This window comes from Nematolebias whitei, chromosome 2, assembly GCF_014905685.2.
Source record: "Nematolebias whitei isolate Nwh7 chromosome 2, NemWhi1, whole genome shotgun sequence".
NCBI lineage: Eukaryota > Metazoa > Chordata > Actinopteri > Cyprinodontiformes > Rivulidae > Nematolebias > Nematolebias whitei.
In genome coordinates, this window is record NC_056499.1 from 16,647,449 (window position 1) to 16,659,299 (window position 11,851).

The 11,851-nt window shown below is 37.3% G+C and overlaps 1 protein-coding gene across 1 annotated transcript in view; it reads right to left on the minus strand.

Moving 5' to 3' along the window:
• Positions 1-1,222: 1,222 nt before the first annotated feature.
• Positions 1,223-11,851, minus strand: part of LOC119425882 (spondin-1) — a 19,765-nt gene continuing 9,136 nt past the window's right edge. The window contains exons 4-7 of the mRNA XM_037693440.1: positions 7,764-7,837; positions 7,316-7,438; positions 2,221-2,369; positions 1,223-1,231 (exon numbers count right to left, since the gene is read on the minus strand). Coding sequence (XP_037549368.1) covers positions 1,223-1,231; positions 2,221-2,369; positions 7,316-7,438; positions 7,764-7,837 — 355 coding nt within the window. The remainder of the gene's footprint in view (positions 1,232-2,220; positions 2,370-7,315; positions 7,439-7,763; positions 7,838-11,851) is intronic.

The window sequence follows — 11,851 nt, forward strand, 5'->3', positions numbered from 1 at the left end:
ACTGCACCCAGACTGAAACCCTTTGCAATATCCTATCCAACCGACAGACCTTATAACAAGAGAAAGATCTGACCTATATATCAAAGGCACTTGATTTTTTACTTTTTTTTACTATGATCAATGCTGACATTTTGGAACTTCCTACCCTGAGTCCAAATCAGTATCCTATCCTGAATCTATGAAGAGAACTAAAGACCAGAAACCCATTCAAGCTTAAACAGCTGTCAGAGTACTGAAGAATATAACACAGAAACACATGCACACTCACACTCAGTCAGCTTAGAATGGGAAATAATTATGCAGCCTTTTGGACTGTGAAAGGAAGCTGGAATATCAGGAGAAAATTCTAAGAAAACCTGCATGCACATTCACGGGGACACCATGCAAAGTCGCCAAATTAATGCCTGCATGGTCACAAATTGAAAAAGTGCCATTCTTCCTTTTAAATCAACAACGTTAAGCACTTCACCACTATGCAGCCCACAAAACAAGATCCAGCTGAGTTAAGAATGTCTTAGATTATTATAGATTATACTCAATACATTTATAATCGCTACCTTGTTTTCACATGTGAGCTATTTTCACTTGACTACAGAGTAATCTGTTGCTGGTCATATGTTAATTTTTTTAATTTTTTTTTTACTGACAATATGATTTTAGTCGGGCAGCACGGTGGCACAACTGGTAGAGCTGCTGCCTCTCAGCGAACAGGTCCCTGGTTCAAACCCCGGTCCAGGGGCCTTCTGGGTGGAGTTTGCATGTTCTCTCCGTGCATGTGTGGGTTTTCTCCGGGTACTCCGGTTTCCTCCCACAGACCAAAAACATGCATGTTAGGCTGATTGGTAACTCTAAATTGTCCCTAGGTGTGAATGAGAGTGTGAATGGTTGTTTGTCTCGTTTGTCTCTATGTGGCCCTGTGATGGACTTGCGACCCGTCCAGGGTGTACCCCGCCCCTCGCACAGTGATTGCTGGACATGGGCACCAGCGACCCCCATGACCCAAAATGGAATAAACGGGTAAAGATAATGGATGGATGGATGGATGATTTTAGTCAAATAAGAGAAGTCATTCCTTCCTGTTTAATCTCTTAAAAAGAAATCTGAATACTATTATTTTGAAACTATTAAGAAGAATTAATTCCAACAGTTTTCTTTCACGTTTGAACAGTTCAAACTACCTTTTAAAAGCAATAATTTTATTTGAGTAAATTTCTATAAAGTGTCATGTAACCTGCACAGACAGCAGCATTTATTTATAATTCTTACAATTTATGTTTTCCAACACTTTTACTAGACTAGTCAAGTACATCTGCAATCATTTCCTCCTTGCCTCTCAGATTAAATACAACTTGTCTAATTCTCAGCACTAACAGGAACAACAAAAATGAATGAAAGAATCCATGGCTCACACTCTGGCCTCATTATCTGCTGTATCTCTAGGATTCCAGTATTAGCAAACAATAAGAACTCTGCAGGACCATCTGTTCTGCCAGCATGAGTTATTTTAAGACCAAGTGAGACAGCCATAAAGAGAAAGGAAGAAAGAAAAAATATGCCAAGCTATTTGTGGAAGTAAGAAAATGTAGAGAGGCCAAGAATGCATTAGTTGGAGGACTAGAGCCATATAAAAACTACCACACAATATGTAAAATGAAGGTGAACGCAATAAGACAGATTAAAAGGAGAAATAAAAAATCGGGGGGGGGGGGCAACTACTGGAGACTTTTGAAATCAACCTATAAATACCTGAATTGGCAAGGGATATTAAAAATGTTTCATTTTCCACCTCAGATTTGAGTCAAACCCATAAAAATATTTAACTGATATTCAGGAATATATTTCAACCTAATCTACAGGTATAATTTATTATATTTCCAAGGTGAAATAAAACTAAATAATGTGTGTTTTCTTTACTAACATGTATGTCCTCTTCTAGACGTTATTTGCATAAAATTACTATAAGTTTTGAGTTTGAACAAAAACTACAAAAATCTAAAACTACATAAAGTAGTTGATTGTTCATTGCATACTGACATATTTTTTTTTAGTTATATCTAAAAAAAAAAAAGTTTATTTAGGTAGACTTTCTCTAAAAGAAAGCTAACAATGTTTTTACAGTTGGAAAAAAATGTAGCAAAAACAATCATTTGCATTTAACACTACTTCATGATTTGTCTTTATGTAAACTATTATTCTCCTCTTTACAACAAACCACCTTACCTTCTGTCTGATTTCCTCCTCCATTTTGACTGGGGAGCCCAGCTCAGCTATCTGTTTAACTCCTTCACTGGCAGAGCCTCCGTATTCCCACAGCACATAACTCTTTGAGTGGGAGGCTCCAATGAGAGCTGACCAGTGATTGGCACGACCTGTAGAGGCAGACAGTAAAACTCTCATTATCTGCTACAGTTGCATTCGGGCCTAATAAATCCGACCCGACCCGTCCCCAGCCCGTAGCCATGTTTTCCAAACCTGACTGGACCCGACCAAATAACGGTAATTACAGGCCCGAACCCAGAAAAAATAAATAAATAAATAAATATGTAGCTTTTGCTGCATTTGTAAGCAAATCCGTTTGACAGATAGTTTTAAAAAGATGTTTCAAAGAAAGGAAGATATAAGATTTCTTGTTTCACCAAATGGATATTAACATACAAAACGAATATCCTAAAAAAATCATCTCTAAAGATAGGCTATTATATAGATGAACAAAAATATTTTTAGAGCAAAATTATTTGGAAAAATATAGAAAAAGGCCATTTTAATTGCACGTGTTGCTCGCTTCTGTTTTTGTAGATGCAGCAACTTCCTTCACCGCAGATGACTGCAGGGTGCGGAGATGCGTGCAGCCGGTGATCAGGTGATCCATTTGAAGCTTAACAAGGACTTTTTTTTTTTTTACCTCTTTTAACCAGATGGTCGGACCTGCCTCCTCCTCAACAAGTAGATTAACACAATTTTATATTGTGCATTCTTATTTAGTTTTCTTTGTATGATTTGTAAAACCGCATCAAAGGCCTGAGACCGACCCAGTCTGCCCATCAAGTACATAATATTTTGTATGTTTGCAACCCAGGCCCAGGCTTGGGTTAGAAATTGCAGCTATATTATCTGCCCTATTCCAACTTTTTCTCATGACATTATCACTAATTTATTATGTTGCAGAGAACATTTGAGAAAGAGCACTGGAAATGCTGGTTTTGATTATTTTTCCTGTTTTACACTGATAGAACAAACTCCTCTTCATATTTATTGCTAAAAATGCAATTTAATTTTAATTTAATGAAAATTTATTTGAAATTGAATTAATTTAATTAAATTTTATGAAAATTTAATTTAATCAGGTTCCTAACCTCATCTATGGTCATGAGCTTTGGGTTGTGACCGGAAAAACGAGATCACGGATACAGGCCGCCGAAATGAGTTTTCTCCGCAGGGTGTCTGGGCTCTCCCTTAGAGACAGGGTGAGAAGCTCGATCATCCAGGAGGGACTCAGAGCAGAGCCGCTGCTTCTCCACGTTGACCGGAGGTGGCTTAGGCATCTAGCTAGGATGCCTCCTGGACGCCTCACTGGTGAGGTGTTCCGGACACGTCCCACCGAGAGGAGACCCAGAGGAAGACCAAGGACATGATGGAGGGACTATGTTTCTCGGCTGGCCTGGGAACATCTTGGGATTCCTCCAGAAGAACTGGCCTAAGCGTCTGTAGAGAGGGAAGTCTGGGCCTCCCTACTTAGGCTGCTACCCCCACGACCTGACTCCGGATAAGCGGAAGAAAATGGATGGATGTAATTTAATTCAGACTAAAAGTTTAAAAGACTAAAGTTAGGGGAGTGGTGGCGCAGAGGCTAGAGAAGGTGGGCCTGTGATCGGAAGATCGCTGGTTCATCTCCCAGTACCAAATACATCAAAATGTGGGAGGGATAGTTGAATAACCCACACCTGCCTCCACCCTCATTTGCCCCACTCTGGGTCCCTTGAGCAAGGCTCAGATCCCCCAACATCTGCTACCCTGGGTGCCCTAGATAGCAGCTCTCTGCTCCACACAGAGGGCTGTGGTAGCTTGGTGGTCTGTGGTTATGTCAGGAAAGGCATCCGGCGTAAAAATAATTGCAAAGTTTTCATGTGACAGTTCGCTGTGGCGACCCCTGAAGAAGGGAGAAGCCGAAAGAAGAAACAAAAATTTCAGACTAAAAGTTATTTCCTATAGTGTACATTTCAGTGTCAGTGTACATTTCAGTGTCATGCTTTCTCATAACCTAAACATTATATTTCTTGTACTCGGGAAAAATTAGGGGGGGGATGGGGGGGGGGGTTTGCAAGAGACACAAATTTGTAAATATTAAATGTTGTATACTTATGACATACATGTTCCACAGCATTAATAGTTTTAAGCAAATGTGACATGACTATACCACGGAGACAGACAGTGGAGACTCAAGTCTCACATCATCTTTTCCTCATAAGTTATGGAGCACAGCTCTTCATATAGAGATTTAAAGAGGTTCTTATGTCTATTGTGCATTAAATCTACAGTCTCTGAAATTGAGATGTCGGGATGCTTTTGGTCCCCAGTGGTTTAACATTATTTCATCATTCTCTCTACTCTCATGTCATCCTGCTTCCTAATACTTTACATGAAGTAATTAAAAATATTCTGATGTATTCACTAGTATGATATACAGATGCATTTACTGTAAAGCTTTAATAATATATTTAAAAAATGAAAAATACATTTTTACAAGCTTCTGAACCCCAGGTTGAATGTACAAATTTCAAGTAGTGTCTTATGGCTACCACCTCGAATATACCCATTATATCCCATGGTGGATTTTTTTATTAAATTATTTTTTGTTTGGGTTTGGAATTTCACTTATTATTGTTTATTTTATTATAATTTAAACCTTTACTGTATTTTAACCTGGCAAAACATTATGCTGATGGTTGCTCAAATCAGTCATGGTTAAAAAAGTAAATGCTCTTCCCGTTTCATTTTTGAGAGAATAATTAAAATAAACCCTCTTCTTAAAATATTTGTTAAATGAAACTCAACTTCAGAACTACATATGTATCATATTACATGCATCTAGAGAACATTTGAAAAGTAAAAAAGTGCAGAATTGCTGTCGATTTTATTCTAATGATTTATTTAGAACTCTCACACTCATGCTGAATGTAAACTCCCAGCTGACAGAGATCTGCAACAATGGCCAACTGATTTACATTTTACATTAAATAAAAGGGAGATTAAATACGGCCCTCTGATGGACTTGCGACCTGTCCAGGGTGTACCCTGCCCCTCATATACTGATTGCTGGACATGGGTACCAGTGACCCCTGCAACCCAAAGAAGCGGTTAAAGAGAAGTGATTCATATTAAATTACCAGTACTCAGGAGTTTTCCATAAAGCAGTAACTTTTTTCTCTGTACAATTCTTTGATATAAATAACTAAATACTTGACATCTTCTTTTTTTTTTTTTATAAAAAAATTCATTTGAAATTAATATGAAGTTAAACCCAACATTATTTTAAACCACTCTTGATTTCTGTAGTTTTTTCCTCTAAGGAAACCTTTTTTTTGTACCAATTTAAGGTGATATTGACAATAGCTCTCCAGGCTTTTTGAATATCTTTCAAAGTTTTTCTATAAACCTTTTTTTTTTTTTTTTTGTCTAGTCCTTGCACTTGACCATGGCAGAATTGTGTGCATTGTGTTCTTATAAAACACAGAGCACATAGAAGACAGTAAAAGTGTCCAACAAAAAAACAATTTACAGTGCAGTCATGCGTTTGAGAAACAGGAAAAAAAATCAGTAAGGACTTGAAACAAAGTTGACATTGACTTTTATCCTTATGAGAACTTTCAGGTTTAAAATGAGATAAAATTTAGAGTATTAAACAAGGACTCCTTTAGTGCTTTGTAATGTGCAGTGAGTTCGCAAAGCAGGAAGCGCAGATGAACTTGTTGTTAGAATTACCCAATTTAAAAAATAAAAAAAACTCAAATTCAGTCATGTGTATAAGTCAAGAATAGGAAGAAACAATCTAACTAATTAAGAATTAACTTGGCTGGTAAGAATAAGGTCACCTATGCTTATGTTTTGTCACTCTTAAGCTCAGTGTTTTGGTTGATTTGGAACAGAGTAACTTCAGTATGATCGTCCTTTTGATGATCCTACAGAAACTGCCACTGGTAGCCAGGCCACTATCTTCTGTCTCAATATCCTTTCCATGTCTAAGCATGCAGGCATGCACTGGTGCATCAATTAAAATGGGACAAAAGGGAGAAAATAGAGCTGTCAAGGTTATCCTGTCAGTGGTTTAAAAAAAAAAAAAAAAAAGAAATTCAGTTTCAGTATATGTGTCACCAAAGTGTCCTACAAATGAAGGACACGTGTTAAAAATAGAAGAATAATGTGATAAAATTGCCTATATCAGAAAGAAAATGTGTCTTAGTACTGCTGGCAATAAAAATGCAAAGTCAGGTCAAGGGAACAAAGAGGGACAAACACAATTACTATGAGTGTGAGTCAGTGAACACCACTATCCAGAGCAATATGTGTAGTGTTATAATAACTAGTTATCTGGGAAATGACTTTGTGCAAGGAGAAATCAATCTGTAGCACCACAAGCGTCAAGATGAAGCACAAACCACAGAGCTTACACTCATCTTTGGAGCAAATCTGTCTATGAAGCATGTGTACAGTAAGGGTGAGACTAAGCCACATATCAGTGCCTCCCACCCAAGACAGTGAATTAGGTCTCTTTTTGGTTTCAGGGTTTATCTTATTACAGTCTAATCAGTATTGATCTGACTGCCAAGAGGCTGATTTAGAAAAGAGTGTCAGTGTAATACTTGAGTCTGTTCACATCCTGATAGTGTGGCTCAAGGTTAAATGCACATCTCACCCAACCTAACATGACACATCACCTACATTACTGCTGAGAGACATTTGCAAAGAAAAAAAACACCTAAATCTGCTTTTGTGTGATCACAATACAAAGACAGGGCCAGCAATGCATTATGTTTTAAATTGTATTTTGAAGAAGACAAAAATAAAATCATTAAATATATCATATTTTGTTTGATTAAAAATATATTATTGTCCCCCAAATGACTAATGTGCATTTACAGCCATATAAAAATTAAAAAGCATATCAATTTAAGTTTAAAAAAATTACTGTAGGCCAAGCTCCTCATGTTAAAAACATAACACTGCTTGTTAGAAAGATCACTTCCCTTAGGTCATTATAAGATAAACGTGTTAATATAAATAAAACTACACCAGAGCTTAGGAGAGCAGCTGTGCTTACGGGGATAGTCTTTGGGATGAATCTTCTCTGACCAGTTTCCATAGAAGGTGACTCGATACTTCGCTGTCCCGCAGGCACAACAATCTGGCTGAAGTTTATCTGTGCCATCTCCATACAGGGATTCTGCACAGGATTGAGAGTGGAAAGGAGAAAATATAAAATACAGGGAAAGAAACGCAAAAAAGTAAATGATAAGCACAGAGATTTCTTTTCTGAATAAGGAGATGTGAAGGATGCATGTGCAGCTGCAGATCATAGTCATTCAATTACATTCACACAATAAAACATTAAAACAAAAAGGAATGTTCTGGAATCAAAATTCAGAATAAAGACAAACAAAGTTAATCAAAAAAAAAAAAAAAGAGGCAGTGGGGAGTGACACAGTGAGTCTGAAGAAAATGGAAATTTATGATAAATCACGGAGCCCATGTCAATTGGCAAATCCTACCTTTCTCACACATTCGTTTTGTGAGTGCACCTTCATCCTGGAAATAGATTATCTTCTTCTGCACAATACTTGCCCTAGACAGAGGGACAAAAAATAACATGACAGTGAGAAGCAATTCTCTTGTTAACATATGAAGAACAAATTATAACTATAAATATACCTCACAAAAACTAATAGTCTTAAGAGAAATTTCCAGATAAGGCTGCTTTTTAAATGGGGATTGGTGCAACGTCTGCAATATTGCGGACTCTGTGCCGGTCCGCTGTGGTGAAGAGGGAGCTGAACTGTAAGGCAAAGCTCTCTGTTTACTGGTCGCTCTATGTTTTTACCCCCACCTACGCCTACAAAACTTTGGGTAGTGACCGAAAAAATTATATCACAGATACAGGCGGTTGGAAATGAGTTTCCTCTGCAGGGTAGCTGGACTCTCCCTTGGAGATAGAGTGAGAAGTTCAGTTATCCGGGAAAGACTGAGTAGAGCCGCTGCTCATCCACATCGAAAGGAGCCGGTTGAGGTGGTTCAGGCATCTGGTAAGGATGCTCTGTGGGTGCCTCCCAAGGGAGGTGCTTCAGGCATGTCTGACTGGGAGGAGACCCCAGGCACAATGAAGAGACTACGTCTATTGGTTAGCCTGAGAATATCTTGGGGTCCTCCCAGAAGAGCTGGAAGAGGTGACTGTGGAGAGAGATGTCTGGGCCTTTTCCTCAAGCTGCTGCCACCACAATCTGGCTTCGGATCAAATGAAAGATAATTGATGGATAGATAGCTGACTTACACTAAGACCAAAACATCATTCAGCATCGTGCTTAGGTGAAAAGTAAAGCATACATTAAAAAGACTGCATAAAACATTTTTACATTGAATTAAATACCAAAAACATGTTCAGAGATGTAGAATAGACCATACAGTGATCTATGCAGGCAGTCTAAAGGAACAGACAGACCAGCCAACATTTACTCCTCTAGTGAGAGGCCTGGCAGAAGGGAGATTCCTTGGATTGAGCCATTTTAGAGGATTCTTCCATGCTGCAGGAGACAAGGGCTCTTGAAATGTAAATCAGGCAGAAGAAATGCAACTTTTTATTGGCCAAAAGATTTAAGAAAAACAACAACAGAAAACAAGCCTTCACTGACACAAATTACGCAAAAACACCAGTCTTGGCTTGGAAAAAGTTTCCATGGGAATAAACCTCACAAAGGGGAAGCAGGATGGGGGTTACTTCTGAGCCAAGTGGACTGTGTCCAGTAGAACTGTTGAGTATTTTTTTCCTCTGGAGTCTTAGACTGAACTTGGCTATGCCATGCCGAGGACTTATCTCTATATCAACAGAAAAAAATATTATAAATCCTTACATTTATAGAATTGTGAATACAAATAGACAGATAAGATAAGATAGAACTTTATTGAAAGGGAAATTCAACCCAATTGTTTAGTATGTTAGTATCTGTGACCTTCTTTATCCATCCACAAGCTGGCAAAAAAATACTGATTCAAAAAAACAATATTTAAAAACAATAAAAACAGCACACTTGAGACTGTGCTCAGTTTGTCCTTTCTGCTGCAATAAGATTGCCGTTCAGGATAATAGTCACCCTTTTTCTCACTGTATGGGAAATAAATTGCCTTTTCATTGGTAATGAAAATACAATTCTTCTTGTCATAAAAAGGTAATTTGGAATATTATAGCAGATTTCTACCAAAAGACTTTTCAAAATGTGAAAGAGTAGAATTTTATTCAACGTTATAGATATGAATTATAGATTAAAATATATTTTTCTCCTATGCATCACTAGTTTCTCTCACATACTTTTGGGTGAAATATTTATTCGCTGTATATTTCATATCATGATTTATGGCCATGATAGCCTCTCGTAGCGCAGAAGAAATTATTCAAGGTAAGCGGCACCACCAGCACATCTCTAATTGTTCATGCTTTAATTCAATCTCACCCCAATTTCACAGATCTCCAGGAGAGGGAGGAGCAAGCTCTGCCTCAGTGCTTGCTTACTTTCTTGGGCTGGCCAGACAATCAGGTAGAGTAATGCTTATTTAACATCCAATTTAAATTCTATCTCACTTTGCTGGATCCAGACCACCACCGATCCCAATCAATCCAAAAGAGCACTGATTTCAGTGTGCATGTGTGCATGTGTGTGTTACATGAAGAAAATAAAGTAAAAGTAAGGGAGAAAAAATAAAATAGACCAATACATTTTGTTCCAAATGTCTTTATCTATATATAAAAAATATATATTTTTTTTTTCATTTGACTTTATCTGCTTGCTGATTACAACCATAACCATCTCAGTTATGTTGTACTCCTGGTGAAATGCCATTAAAACTCATTCAATTCTCTTCTATTTGAGAATTGTATGAGTTAAATTATTTACATTTTATCTATTTTTAATTGCATTATAAAGTATGAAATAATTCTGCAGGGTGGAATGGTAGCGCAGTTGGTAGAGCTGCCACATCTTGGCGAGAAGGTTGTCGAATCAAATCCCGGACGGGGGCCTTTCAATGTTTCTAAACTCTAAATGCTCTGAAAGAGCACTGCATGTTATGAACTCATCTCTCTGTCATGGCTGCATTCTGCACTCTCGGCCATGCCCACTTCTCCGCTGCACAAAGGAGATCGACAGAGGAGGAAGGAGGCACTGCAGGAGGAAGTTTCTCCTGCAGTATGAGCTGCAGACAGGTGCAGCAGGGGCTAAATAATATAAAATTATTAGTTTAAAATAAAAATTCAATGCCGATCGTGCGGCTCATCCATCAGTCAATATTGTGTCACGTCCAATCTTATTTTGAAAAAACTGCGATAGCACAAGTCCACAAAAAACAAACCGCAAAGTAGTGAAGGACTACGGTAGATGCATTTGTGTGAGCAAAAGCTTGTTGAAAAAGCATAAATCCATGGTAAAGCCTGAAAGAATGACAAACTAGAGCACTTTCACATTATTTAAACAACTGCCTCTACATTTCTTTTGTAATTACAGTACTTGTTGCTGTTTCATTCATTGTTTTTTCATTGTTTGAACAACTGCACTGTTAGGTTACTATTCATTGTTTAAGATCATACAAAATGAGAAGACCAATTTCAAAGTCACCACAGACTCTAGGCCAAGAGACACATAAAGACTATGTCTTAACTATATTTTGCAAAGAGCAAAAATGCAACTTCATAATTGTGACACTGTTAACTTCACTTTTGTTGTGGGAAGTAAATGGATGTACCTACAAAGTAATTCAGAGAATTAGTAAGTACTCTTAACAGTTCATGCTTTTACAGTAATGACCATAACTATTACCAAGAAAAACAGATGACTGCATAATGCCACTGCTGAACTGTATCTGAGATGTGTGTGTTTCTGTAGTTCAATAAAGATATTAAAGATGTGACTTATCAAAAAAGAAATTACCAAGCTAACTACACTCCATTATATAAAATAAAAAAAAAACTCCATGAAGTAACATTTCTATCTGTCATTGAAATAAATAGAGAAAAAAAAAAAGTTTTTCTCCAGTAACTCTGAGATGGTAAAGAAAGCCTTGTGTAATTTGACTGCACCATATAAAAAACCCTAAAATAGATTGTAAGCATTTAACAGTCAATGCTCTGACTTTAGGAGGCTGAATGAGCACCACTGCCTGACCCTATCATCATAGGCAAACCGAAGAGAAAACCATACGACCAGGCTCAGTTTTTCCAACTGAAAGACAGCATTTGTCCATCAATTACACTTATGAAAACCATGTTCAAGATGAAAAATATAAGGTGCATCAGTCATAAGAGCTTTGACAAACATACTTGTCCACACTCACAATTTCAATGCAAGAACTTTTTTTTATAACCACAACATTTTAAGAGCTTGCACCCTTGACCAGGTAATTACAAAGTACTTTTGGGATGTAAAGTGGAATTAAAAGAAAACAACGATGTACCCTGCCTGTGGTGGTAATGAGTTCACTTTTCATATTCTATCCTCTAATCTAGGCAATCATTTTGCATTTGTTCTTCACACACACACATATAAATAAATAAATATTTATAAATAAATAAATAAATAAATATATATATATATATATA